Source organism: Nomascus leucogenys, chromosome 3, assembly GCF_006542625.1.
Source record: "Nomascus leucogenys isolate Asia chromosome 3, Asia_NLE_v1, whole genome shotgun sequence".
NCBI classification, from domain to species: Eukaryota; Metazoa; Chordata; class Mammalia; order Primates; family Hylobatidae; genus Nomascus; species Nomascus leucogenys.
In genome coordinates, this window is record NC_044383.1 from 121,370,197 (window position 1) to 121,384,649 (window position 14,453).

General features: G+C 39.1%; 1 protein-coding gene across 9 annotated transcripts in view; it reads left to right on the top strand.

Annotated features, from left to right (window-relative positions):
- MYB (MYB proto-oncogene, transcription factor) overlaps nucleotides 1-12,286 on the top strand; it is a 37,708-nt gene extending 25,422 nt beyond the window's left edge. For 6 of the 9 annotated variants that reach the window (XM_030803571.1, XM_030803615.1, XM_030803583.1 and 3 more), the window contains one exon: nucleotides 10,979-12,286. In XM_030803571.1, coding sequence (XP_030659431.1) covers nucleotides 10,979-11,095 — 117 coding nt within the window. In that variant the 3' untranslated portion in view covers nucleotides 11,096-12,286. The remainder of the gene's footprint in view (nucleotides 1-10,978) is intronic. The other 3 variants (XR_004027967.1, XM_030803594.1, XM_030803588.1) reach the window with 3 other exon arrangements.
- The last annotated feature ends 2,167 nt before the right edge of the window (nucleotides 12,287-14,453 follow it).

The window sequence follows — 14,453 nt, forward strand, 5'->3', positions numbered from 1 at the left end:
TAGCTTCTGATACCACAGAAATATGTGATTTCTAAAAGGTTTCAGACTATTGTGATTAAGTATTGGAAAATGCATCAAGCAACTCTAAATATTTAAACATATATGGCCTATATTTCATATAATCCTGACTAATAATATTTCTATAGAAGTTTTTATGCAATTTGATAATTTTGTTTGTTTAAAACACAGTGCTATTTCATATATTTCTATTGATAATCCAATTTGACCTAATTAGGCCTATTTCTCACACATGGTATTATTGAACATATTAAAGTGATTATTTAGTTAAAGTTATTAAACGATATGTATTTTACTTGAGTACTTTATATAATCTATAATTTTTGTAATTTGTACTTATAATAAATCAAATATTAAGTGGGATTTTAGCCAAATCATCTAGACATTTTTGTCATAATGCTTTTATTAAAACAGCAAAATAGGAGTTTCAAAATATTTTAAAATTTGAATACTTCTAAAATGTAAAATGTTTGCAACTGGTGTAATGCAGTTGATCGTCTATCCCTCTAAATTGTCTAAATAACTTAGGTGCAAGAACAGTTTATTGAAGAACACAGGAACTGTGCAATTCTGTGTTTTATCATTTTAGTTTTAATCACCCCAGCTTGATTATGGTAATAACATTTTAGACAAGCAATTATTACTATTTTTGAGGCCCATATACTGGGCCATTATGGTTTTGCTTCTAACATACATATAAATGCACATGCAATATGTATAAATTACGTTTGCTGTTTTAAAATTAGAAATTTCAAGAAGCTATGTGTTTGACATTTTGTTATAAATTTTATACACACATAGAAGTATGGAAAATATACTATGTTCTAGAGTCAACAATTGTTATCATTTTGCCATATTTACCTCATCTCTTTTTTTTTTGAGATGGAATCTCATTCTGTCGCCCAGGCTGGGGTGCAGTGACGTGATCTCAGCTCACTGTAACCTCTGCTTCCCAGGTTCAAGCGATTCTTCTGCCTCAGTCCTCTGAGTAGCTGGGACTACAGACATCTGCCACCGTGCCTGGCTAATTTTTGTATTTTTAATAGAGATAGAGTTTCACCATATTGGCTAGTCTGATCTCGAACTGCTAACCTCAAGTGGTCCACCTGCCTCGGCCTCCCAAAGTGCTGGGATTGTAGATGTGAGCCACCGCGCCTGGCCTACCTCATCTCTTTTTTATGAAGTTTTTATTTTTATTTTTTAATTTTTTTTTTTAAATTTTTTTTTTTTTGAGACAGTCTCGTTCTGTCACCCAGGCTGGAGTGCAGTGGCATGATCTCGGCTCACTGCAACCTCCACCTCTTGGGTTCAAGTGATTCTTCTGCCTTAGCCTCTCGAGTAGCTGGCGCGTGTCACCATGCCTGGCTAATTTTTGGTATTTTTAGTAGGGACGGGGTTTCACCGTGTTAGCCAGGATGGTCTCGATCTCCTGACCTCATGATCGGCCCGCGTCGGCCTCCCAAAGTGCTGGGATTACAGATGTGAGCCACTGCACCCGGCCAGTTTTTTATTTTTTATTTTTTTGAGATAAGGCCTTGCTCTGTCACCCAGGCTAGAGTGCCGTGGCAAGATCATGGCTCACTGCAGCCTACCTTCTGGACTCAAGCAATCCTCCTACCTCAGCCTCCTGAGTAGCTGGGACTATAGGCACATGCCACCATGCCCAACTAGTTTTTTTTATTTTTTTATTTTTTTAGAGATGGGGTCTCCCTGTGTTCCCCAGCCTGGCCTCAAACTCCTGGGCTCAAGCAATCCTTCTGCCTTGACCTCCCAAAGTGCTGGGATTACAGGCGGGAGCCACCCTGCCCAGCCTGAAGTATTTTAAAGTAAATTCCAACTAATATAACATTTTGTTCTCATGTACTTCCAGATGTGTCTCTAAAAATAGACATTTTAATATATAACCTAATACCATCATTACATATTTAACAATAATTCTTTAATCTTCTCATTCTCAGGTATATTTAAATTTTCCCATTAATCCAAAAAAGAATCAAAATTGAAACAATTTCACACATTGCATTTGGTTAAGCCTCTTAAATCTCTTTTACTCTCTAGTCCAGTGCTGTCTAATAGAACTTCTACAGTGATGTGAAGGAAATATCTAATATGCTGCTATCCACTATGATAGCCAGTGGCTTTTGAGCACTTGAAATATGGCAAGTGCTGCTGAGGAACAGAATTTTCAATTTGAATGAATTTAAGTTGCTTTAATTTAATAGCCACATTTCCTTACTCTCTTACTGGAATCAGCCATTTCCTCATGGTGCTCTGAATCCTCTTAGTGAGAAATGGTACATAGACACCAAAATCAGGGTGCTAAGTTTGTCCATTGTTATGTGGGTTGTCATTGAGATACAAATAATTTTTTTTTTTTTTTTGAGGCAGAGTCTCACCCTGTCACCCAGGCTGCAGTGCAGTGGTACAATTTTGGCTTACTGCAACCTCCACCTCCTGGGTCCAAGCTATTCTCCTGCCTCAGTCTCCCAAGTAGTTGGGATTACAGGCGGCCACCACCACACTCAGCTAATTTTTGTATTTTTAGTAGAGACATGGTTTCACCATGTTGGCCAGGCCAGGCTCAAACTCCCAACCTCAGGTGATCTGCCTGTCTCATCCTCCCAAAGTGCTGGAATTACAGGCATGAGCCGCCACACCCAGCCAAGACTCAGTGAATTTTAATAATCCAGAGCTCTCCAGGTATCCACCTAATCTATAATCTACAGTGCTTAAATAGAGGCTTTTATAAGCCGTTATGTACAATCATGTTATGTTTGTTTTTTCAATTACTTAGTCTTTTTCCAAAAGGAATTTGCAACAGCTGCATAATCTTATAATTGTTATGTTTCTTTTATATTTTCACAGTTGTTTTAATTTTAAATTGTAAACGCAAACAGGATATTCTTACAATAAAAATGTTCTGAGATGTTTTTCATATTTGTGTCTTTCATGTGGCTCAGAATATATGAGATTTTCGTGTCATATCATTGCCAGTATTCAGCCTTTTCTCCACATTGTGTGGGGTAGAGGATAGAGTCTAGCAGCTTATAAAATGGTCACAAATGAGGAAGTAGTGAAAACATGCAGCCTAGAAAGCATGCATTTGTGGTAGGAAAGGCACTGTGGAATGCTGCTGGATTCTGCCGTTCAGTAGTTACCCGAGAGAGACTGAGGCAGACGCACAGCTCCCTCCTCAGCAAGGAGAAAAGAGTTGCCTGCTTTCCTCAGCGTGCTTTCCATTTCCTTTGTTTTGAAATAAGCACATTATGCTAATCAACTTTTCTTAAGGTAGACATTTTTATTGGTAGATCAAAAACTGTACTTTAAGTTATAAGCCTTCTGAACTTCTGTATTTTTCTCTTAAATTATAATTTCCTTTTATTCCTATTTAAAACCCAAGTGTAAAAGATGTGTTCATAGGCTTTCTACTCACTCGCTTTCCTCTTTTTCATAACCACAGAATGACAGCCTTAAATTTTAATTTCCTGACTTGGCTTGCCCATGGCCTGACTTTTTTAAAACGAGTTTAAGTTAAAGAAATTTCTCCAGCCATTATTATTTAAACACATTTACACAGTATCAAAGAATTTAAAAATATTGCTAGCAGTTGATACTCCCCTCAGCTTTCGGTTCAGCGTGTTTTAGATTGCTCCTATTATGTTATTTGTTTATGAACTTTTATATTTTTCAAAAAAATAAGGCAAGCCCTTTTTGCCTGATAGGCACTGCTGAGCAGTATAATAAACAAGGGTGGGGGCAACAGAACCTGGGTTCCAGGCTAGACTCCACCATTTTCAAATGGCATGACTTTAATTCATCAAGTGAACACAATTAAGCAAACTATAAGTTTGGGACCATGGAATATCCTTCACTCATCACACAGGTTACTGTGAAGATCAAATGGATATAATATTGCTTTCAAGATGGCGGCACACTTGCCACTATACACTGGTGGTATTATTAGACATAGTCCCTGTCCTTGAAATGCAGGCAAGGATCCCTCACCAAAGGCCAGGGTGGTTTTTTGTTTTTCGGGTTTTTGTTTGTTTTTTTTCATTGTGGTATATTATTTCCTCTGGCATGCTATTCCCTGTCCCACTCTTACAGAACTGTGTCAGTGGGTCACCAAAAGAGAGAGCTGATTCAACTGATTCCTTGAAATAAAGGTAGTCAGACCTCGCAGTATGATGGAGATGAAGCAACTGATTTACTGGTGTCCTCTATTTTTCTGCCGCTCGTGTTATTTAAACAGACATGGAGACCGTCTGCACATGACAGAGATCTTTCCGAGCCTTTTTCATCTAGTGTGCTGTGCTGACCCGCTCCCCTGGATGCCTGCACACTCATTTGGTTCTCCCTTTTGGTCACTTTTTTCCACTTACCCTGGCAGAAATTCACGTGGCTGTCAGTAGTAATTCAGTGACCTGCTTTCAAAAAATGTTATAAATTAAGCAGCTTTTGTGTGTATGTATAGCTTTTGGGTTGAACTGAGAAAGGCTAAGTGAAGGGAGAAGCTATGTTGAGCTCAGAGTCAGAATGCCCTGCCCCAGACATTTTGAGATGTGGATTTTTCATTTGTTTTGTTTGGTGACACTTAGAGAGAATAAACATTCTGAGATAAAATCTTCCTTGGGCAGGCCAGCAAAGATAGAATTGCTTTAGAGCAATTTGGCACTGGTCTTAATCTTAATAGTTTGGAACTCATATGTGACTAAGGAAAAGGATATTGCAAAAAGTTGTGCCACCCTAGGCTATGTGATATAAACTTAGAAAGTCTATCAACATGAAAGGTGAAGAGACCTCTAGAGACATCTGGGACAAACTCCAAATTTGGGAAAGGTCTATCCACATTTGCAATTGTTAATTTAGGCTTGGGAAGTGGAGGCATTGGTGGATGAGGCAACTTCCAATCACCGTCTCAACTTTTATTTCCCTAACTTTTAAGATTATTTTCTATAGAAAATCATTAGTGCTGAAGTTGGAGTCATTTAATTGATTTGTGCCAACCTAGGGGAGCATTTACTCTCGAGAAAAGTTTGGTAACCATTAACCTTACCTTAGCAACATTTCAGTTTAAGCTTATCCCTGACTTTCAAGAGACAACTAAAGATTTCTACAGTCTCTCTTATAACTGATCCATTTTTTCAAAAGATGTCCCTTTGGGAAGGAATTCTCGTTTTTAGAATTTTAGTCCAGAGGAAGTATTTTTTTTTCAGATAGGTGAAATAGAATAAGCAGAAAATTCTTATTTTTTACTGTTTTAGATACCATTGATGCCTGCTTATTTTAAAACAAAACACAATAAAAACATAATACCATCTGATGAGTTGCTTTGGTTTTACTTTTTTTTTTTTTAGTTTATACAAGTTTCTTATTAGGTCAGCAAATTGTAAAACACATAATTTGCCAAGGCTTTTGAAGCCAGCAGATACTGGGTGAAGTTGCTGTATGAATATAATAATAAGAACCGTTTTTGTTCAGCTTGATGAAAAAACTATTCATATTCTAAATGAAAATGTGAAGATCATCTAATTCTGACAGAAAACCACCTGTGGACATGGTCTTGTTTCTTTTTATTTCTTCTGTTTTCTACAAAGGATGGCAATATTTATTTAAAGTGCTTTAACAGGATATCCCAGTTAAAGCTTTGACAGACTGTTTATAGTTCACTTCTGCCCAGGGGCAATTAAAGGCACATTACAGGATAAGCGAGATGACTCCCCGGCCACAGGAGGAGGATGTGTGGGTAGGATTATTAATGTTGAAATGAATTATGATAGAGTGACATGTCTGCAAGAGCACCATGGGTTAGTAACTTAAGAATTCATACGCAGAAACCCATAATTCTCAGCAGTTCTTTAGGGTAAATGAAACTAAAGTTTAGGGAGAGAGAACAAGGAGAATTTGCAAAGATATGTATGACAGTATTTAAAAATGTTCTTCCAGCACAAAGACATTAATCTTCCTTTGTCAAAATAATTCTTTCTGCATGAAAAGTTGGCATGGGGCCCCCAGGCTTCAGGTAAGATGGGAGAAAGGGAGCATTTCTTTTTTTTTGTACCAAAGTACTCAATCTTCTGATCTTCCTTGACTTTCACGACATAGGCATATGTCTACTCTGACCAGTTTGTTTCATTTATTGTGGTAAGATGTGCTTGTCTTGTGCTTTCCTGGTGCAGAAAAGGAGCTGCCTCGCTCATGCTTGGTGACCTTTTTGTTCCTACACACAGTGGTTCTCGTACATGGTGGCTACCACATCCTGGTGTTTGTCTATACTGGGAGAATCGGGCGTTCCAAGTCATCTTGGCTGCCCTAGCTCTGAGCTTCAGGGGATATATTACTCAGAAATGCTATGCTTTCTGGAATTTGGATATTTCATTTTTATTTGTTTCTTGGTAAGTTCTCTTTTGACTTAGGAGAAGCTAACTATTTGGAAAGGTCTCTCAGAACTCAATTACAAATATATGGTACCTTCTTTATATTGATCTCATTTTTAAATACCTAGTCCTGGAGGAAGAGCTAAATATGAGTACAGTGATGAGCCATGTAGGCGATCTCACAGGAACACAGTCAGATTTCAAGTTGAAAATAGATTCAGTTGATAATACTTAGTACGAGATTCTCCTGAATCAACTTTGGGAATTCTGAGTCAACCTAAGGACTGTATTACAAAGGATCAGACCTTGACTTTTAGGGCAGGTATAGTGGCTAACGCCTGTAATCCCAGCACTTTGGGAGGCCGAGGCAAGTGGATCACTTCAGTCCAGGAGGTTGAGACCAGCCTGTGCAACACAGCGCGACCTGTCTCTACCAAAAATACAACCATTAGCCAGGTGTAGTGTAGCACCTGCCTGTAGTCCGAGATACTGAGGAGGCTGAGGTTGGAGAATCAACTTTAACCCCAGAGATGGAGGCTGCAGTGAGCTGTGATCGTGCCAGCCTGGGCAAGGAGCAAGACCCTCTCTCAAAAACAAAAACAAAAAAGACACAGAACTTGACTTTTAACAGGAGGCATAGTAATAGCAAGCATAAGATTGTTTTAACATAGCATTTAAGATGATTTACACATTTCGAAAATTAATTCTGGCTGGTTGTAGTAGCTTATCCTTAATCCCAACACTATGAGAGGCCAAGGCAGGAAGATCACTTGAGGCCAGGAGTTTGAGACCAGCCTAGGCAACATAGTGAGACCCCCACTCTACAAAAAATTTTTTTAAAAAAACATAGCTGGGCATGGTGACACACTCCTGTAGTCCCAGCTACTCAGGAGGCTGAGGCGGGAGGCTCGCTTGAGCCCAGGAGTTTGAGGGAGCTGTGATCATGCCCCTGCACTCCAGCCTGGGCAACAGAATGAGGCCCTATGTCTAAAAAAAGAAAAATAGAAAAGAAAATTCTATATTGCTTGAAGCCCAGCTGAATAGAAAAAAAAAAATTCTAATAGGCCATTTTAAAGACTTTGGAAAAATTCTTAGCTAGAGTAAAACAGAAACAATCCTTTCTTTCCTGGTTTTCACATCTCCATTCTCACCTTCATTCCCCTTCCCCTCCATTCGTTTCAAATATTTTTCTTTTCTATGTGTGACTTTATGTAAATTTAAATTTACATACAAGATATTATGATATTAAGATATTTCATTCTGCTTCCTGTTTTGTCACTTGTTCTTTAAGATCCAAGTCCTTGGCTCCATGTGCATCTAATCATTGCTATAAGCCCTGCATCGTACTTCATGTTCACCATATTGAACTATTCACCCTCAAGTGGTCACTATTAAATGTCACACTGTTGTAGCGACTACAAATGCAAGCTCAGTAACTGAAAAGATAACATTAAATTTTGTTATTTAATTGGTTTCCTGTGTCAATTTCATGTTTCGGGAATTTGTATGGACAGATAGACACCAGAGAGATATGTGTATTTCACCTGCATGCTTGAGGCTAGAGAAACATGATTTATTCAGAACTATTTCAAATACTGTAACTAATCTGGTAATTTTGTTTAGGAAAACATTAAATTTGGAATAGAAGGCAATTCAGAATACCTGTCTGTTATCTTTGTCTTGTCATTTTTGAGATACTCAGTTCTGGAAAATACTATGATAATCCATCTTGCTATGTAGTATTTCAAGTTATACATTGAGCCTCTGAGCTTTCAGAGTGAACATTTCTATTCATAGACAGTGCTGTTGACATCAGTGGGGAGATGGCACAAGCTTTGTGCCCTAGGAAAGTTTAAAAGCTAGAACATTACACTGCAAACCCTATGTCAGGAAACTTTGTTCCAGCAACTAGGCAAGGAAACCCTACCACTGTACCCATACCTTGTTTTAGTAGAATTATGTTTCTTTGCTAAGAAATCTGGTGACTCTCACACCCCATCTCAACACTTTCCTGGATTCCAGGGCCCTGGTGCCCTGAGCACACAATTTCCCAGATTCCTTTTATTGTTCCTGATAAGAACTCGAATAGAGGCAGTGTCTGGTACTCACTAGGGATGTGGTCCCATGGGTGACATTCTTGCTCCATCATTTCTTACCCGGGTAACCTTGAATATGGCGCCTAAATCCTTTTTTCCTTTCAAATTGCCTGGTCTGTAAAATGGATGCAGTGAATGGTACCTATGCCACAGGTGTTTTGTGTGAGAATTAAATGAGAGGAGTTATATCAATAACACTTAGAGGCATGCGGGGCATATAGTGAGGGCTTGTTTTATGTTGTTGTTTAACCCTTTCTTTCTCTGCCCTCCCCCCCTCCACATCCCCTCCCACTGGCAATGCACAAATTGCAGCTTCCTGCCTCTTTCCTGCTATCTCACTCCCTGGATGACATCCCTGCGTTTCCATCTCTCTCTTCCCTAATCTTAGCTGTTTTCACCCTTTCCCTACAGCATTGCCTTGACAGTTCCTCATGTCCCATCCCCTCTTCCCATGGGCAACACCACAAACCTGCACACACGGCCTGTTATTATTCCTCCTGTTTCACCTGTGTCCATTCTGTCTCATAAAGGACACTGTAGGCTCTGAAGAGCTAAGGCCTTTCTTATTCTTTTATCCCATGGAAAATAATCCCTCCAGAAAGCAATACCAGGAATAGTGCTTTTTCTAACCCACTGGTTTCCTTTTGAGCTTACAGCCACCAAATCTTATATCTGTTTGTGTTTCTGTTCCCCTCTCTGCATTGACTGCTAGAGAGATCAAGCGGGAGGTTACATCTAGCTGGGGCACTGTGCTTTATGGCAGGTGTTTTGTGTGCAAATCTCATACCATCATCATGTTACAGTTGTTCCTTAGTCTCCATGGGGGATTTGTTTCAGAACCCACAAGGACACCAAACTCCAGGAATGCTCAAGTCCCTGATATAAAATAGCATTGTGTTTGCATATAATCTACACACATCTTCCCATATAATTTTTTTTTATTATTTGTATACATTCATGGGGTACAAGTGTAATTTTGTTACATGGATATATTGCGTAGTGCTCAAAATCAAGGCTGTGAGTGTATTTATCACTGGAATAATGTACATAGTACCCGTTCATTCCTGTATACTTTAAATCATCTCTAGATTACTTATAATAGCTAATACAATGTAAATGCTATGGAAATATTTGTTATATTGTTAGGGGATAATGACAAGGAAAAAACCTATACATGTTCAATACACAGCAATTATTTTTTTCTGAATATTTTTGATCTGCCATTGATTGAATCTATGGATGTGGAACCCACAAATGTGGAACCCACAGATATGGAACCCACAGATGCAGAGGGCCAACTGTGTTTATTTTTTCCAAATTTGTTTCCCTATGACTCTGCTGTGTACACATTTTTAAACTCTGTTGTCTTGTATTTCTTTTCTAATCATCTTGCGTCCTTTTGGAAACCAAGTGGGGCATAAATAGTACATGTTTGCATTTGAGGCAACACAGAGGCATCACAGGAGCTGGAGACAGCAAAGTTCAAAGCCAGTCCACCACTTACTTACAGAGTGGCCTTGGGCAAGTTACCTCCATTTTCTGTCTCCATTCTCTAGCCTGTCTAGAGAGAGAATGAACCTGCCTCCCAGGGTGATTGTGCTGTTTTAATGAAATAATGCATGTGAAATGTGAAGTGCCATTGTCCCTGGCATGGAGATGCTGTCCTTAGATATTAGGTCCATCTTGTATCTTCTAGTGTATCTTTAAAAATTAAACTACACTCGCTTCATGCCTGTAATCCCAGCACTTTGGGAGGCCAAGACGGGCAGATCACTTGAGTCCAGGAGTTCAAGACCAACCCTGGGCAACATGGTGAAACCCTGTCTCTACAGAAAATACAAAAATTAGCGGGGCTTGGTGGCACGTGCCTGTAGTCCCAGCTGCTTGGGAAGCTGAGGTAGGAGGATCACTTGAGCCCAGGAGGCTGAGGCTACAGTGAGCTGTGATTGCACCAATACTGATCAACCTGGTATGACAGAGCATGACTCTGTCTCAAAAAAAAAAAGAAAAAAATTAAACTGTACTGATAAATATTTCTAAAGTAATTGATGAAAACATATATACGACACTTAGCAGGTGTTGATCAATTCCAGCGCGTGCATGAGCTGCTTTGCACTGCGGCTACGGCACTCAGCAGTTTGCTTAGTGAGTAGATGGCCATAGCTCACCTTAGGTATCTGGCAAATAATGCTTATTCCTGTCTCCAGCTTTGTAAAATTGCCTAATAGATGGAAGGCATTAAATATGAAGATGTGATTATATCTTATGAAGCTGCTTGGAATGGGTTTTCCCTCTTAACAAATAATTTCTGATCATCCATATCCCTTAAGAACACCGGATTTCTGGGGGCCAGGGAGGTAAGATTCTATCTGACAAAGCCTTTCTGGTGTCAACCACTTGCCATCTGTTGGTCAGTGCTGGCCCTGCTGGGTCTACAGAATGAGCTTCTTTGTCTGACATTCCTGTTGCCCTCCCTTTCCCCATCAGCCTTGTAGCAGTACCTGGGAACCTGCATCCTGTGGAAAGATGGAGGAGCAGATGACAGCTTCCAGTCAAGCTCGTAAATACGTGAATGCATTCTCAGCCCGGACGCTGGTCATGTGAGACATTTCCAGAAAAGCATTATGGTTTTCAGAACACTTCAAGTTGACTTGGGATATATCATTCCTCAACATGAAACTTTTCATGAATGGGAGAAGAACCTATTTTTGTTGTGGTACAACAGTTGAGAGCAGCACCAAGTGCATTTAGTTGAATGAAATCTTATTGGATTTCACTCAACTAAAAGGATTTTTAAAAATAAATAACAGTCTTACCTAAATTATTAGGTAATGAATTGTAGCCAGTTGTTAATATCTTAATGCAGATTTTTTTAAAAAGCATAAAATGATTTATCTGTATTTTAAAGGATCCAACAGATCAGTATTTTTTCCTGTGATGGGTTTTTTGAAATTTTACACATAAAAGGTACTCCAGTATTTCACTTTTCTCGATCACTAAACATATGCATATATTTTTAAAAATCAGTAAAAGCATTACTATAAGTGTAGACTTAATAATACCATGAAACATTTAATCCAGATTGTAAATGCTCATTTATGGTTAATGACATTGAAGGTACATTTATTGTACCAAACCATTTTATGAGTTTTCTGTTAGCTTGCTTTAAAAATTATTACTGTAAGAAATAGTTTTATAAAAAATTATATTTTTATTCAGTAATTTAATTTTGTAAATGCCAAATGAAAAACGTTTTTTGCTGCTATGGTCTTAGCCTGTAGACATGCTGCTAGTATCAGAGGGGCAGTAGAGCTTGGACAGAAAGAAAAGAAACTTGGTGTTAGGTAATTGACTATGCACTAGTATTTCAGACTTTTTAATTTTATATATATATACATTTTTTTCCTTTTGTAATACATTTGAAAACTTGTTTGGGAGACTCTGCATTTTTTATTGTGGTTTTTTTGTTATTGTTGGTTTATAAAAGCATGCGTTGCACTTCTTTTTTGGGAGATCTGTGTTGTTGATGTTCTATGTTTTGTTTTGAGTGTAGCCTGACTGTTTTATAATTTGGGAGTTCCGCATTTGATCCGCATCCTCTGTGGTTTCTAAGTGTATGGTCTCAGAACTGTTGCATGGATCCTGTGTTTGCAACTGGGGAGACAGAAACTGTGATTGATAGCCAGTCACTGCCTTAAGAACATTTGATGCAAGATGGCCAGCACTGAACTTTTGAGATATGACGGTGTACTTACTGCCTTGTAGCAAAATAAAGATGTGCCCTTATTTTACCTACTTTTGTTTTCTCTCTTATTTGTCACTATGGACAACAGTTACACTTTAAAGAAAATGGAGCAGACTCAAAGCATTTTCCTCTAATAATTGCACACCATATGCACTTCGTGTGAAGAAGCCAGGAATCATTACAATGGAGAAGAAAGAACAAGCAAACCCAGTTAAATAGTTCATAAACAATCACATGGACAATGGGGAGGAATCTTTCAGAAGGCATCAGTCAGCGCCTAGCGGCATTTGAGTGCGGATGCTCTAAGGGGAATTCGTTCACAAATGTACTGATACCACAGATGTGGGTAGGGGCTAGGAGAGCAACAGGGTGCAGGCCTGAAGGCACCTGGAAGGCCGCCTGGAGGGGGACAGTCAGGAAAGCAGGAGCCCTTGAGAGGAGCACTAGCCTTTGACGAGACCACTGCCATCAAAGGAGACCCCACAGGGAAGGAGCCAAGGGTAAACCCTAACTTTGTTTCCCCATTTCTCCTATCTCTGCCCGGGGGTCCTCACTGGCAGAACCAACCAGAAGCTGGAGGACAAGGGAGCTCCCGTATGGGAGCCGGCCTGTGAGCCTTCAAGGGTATGCAGAGTCGTTTGTTCAGAATAGCCCCATTTCACAGATGAATCTCTACTGGCTCCATCTTCAGCCTAGTGTTCTCTTCACTATGCTGTAATACTCCTTTTAACATAAATTCCTTTAAATTTCCTTTACTCACTCTGTTCCAGCTCTGAATTCTCATAAGCATGATACACTTGGCGTTCGTATAGCCAAGGATTTGTTATGCCTAATTACTAGTTTTTAAGTCGATTTGGTGGGCTTTTACTGTCCTGCTGATAGATGACATGACACGTCTTCCCAGTGTTAGGAAGCTCTTTATATTCGTGCCCTCTCTGAGTATTTTTCCAAGCACTGACTCTGCCACTTACTAGCAGTTTGAACTTAGACAAGTCACTCACATCTCTGAGCCTTTTTTCCTTACCTGGGCAATGAGTTCTTTCCCACCGTGAAACTTTTAAGTAATGCACTATACAAATGTTTGTTATTACGTACACTTTCCACAGTCCAGTGATGCTTGCTGTGTGGTGTGTTGAATGCCCATCTTGCTGATAATGTGCACTGCCAATTACACAGTTAGATTGAGAGGTCACTTAATTATTAATGACAAGAGTGAACTCAACATCTTACAGAACTGAAATAGATATTTATATTTCCAACACACTTGTAACCCAATAACTAGAGACTAAAAACCTAACTTCATGAAAAGGCGTGTAAATTTAGCTGTTATGGTCAAATACTCACACTCACAGAACACCCGGTTCACAAGCATCTCCCAAACGTTGATTGTTCTGATCAATTTTGAAAATCATCCTGCTCTCTACAGCAGGAATTCAGGTAGTATAAGTGATAACAGTATTATATACTACTTGAATGAAAGGCTGCACTTGTGAGTTACTATGTGTGAAGTTGCTTCTGCATATGTCCATCCAGAGAATAGGAGAGACACTGAGAAGACTGACGTGTCCCCGGCCTCTAGATGGGACTGAAAATTCAAGATAAGAGAGATGCCCAGGGATAAACTTCCTTCTTTCTTTAGAAATTATACAATATTATAACTGAAAGGGAAGTTAGATATCATCAGGGCTTCCAATAAGGGGCTCACTGCTTTGCTTTATTGAAAGAAAATCAGTTTTAAAGCCAGACCAATCTTTTTTTTTTCTTTTTAAATATAGAAGGCATCTTGCCATCTTGCCCAGGCTGGTCTCAAATTCCTGGGTTCAACCAATCCTCCCACGTCAGCCTCCCAAAGTGCTGGGTTTACAGGTGTGAGCCACTGCACCCGGCCACCAATTTTGATTTGAATTCAGACCCTACCCTTTACCAGCTATGTAACTTTGTATGTTTTACTTAATCTCTCAAAGCTTAATTTTACTTATATTTTAATTATACTGGAGATAAAAATGCATCTCAAGTCAAGGTTGTTGGCTATTGTGAAGATTCTGCAAGTAAATACATTCTCGCATCTCTGTAAAATGTTGCAGTGCCTGTTGATTAGGTAAGTCACCATGATGACCTATAATCAATTAGAGAAAAATGTCTGTTACCCAGTGATGGGAAAGTGAATACCTCAGAGACCCATGTCCCCAATTGTGTGTTAAAACTATTCTATGTTAA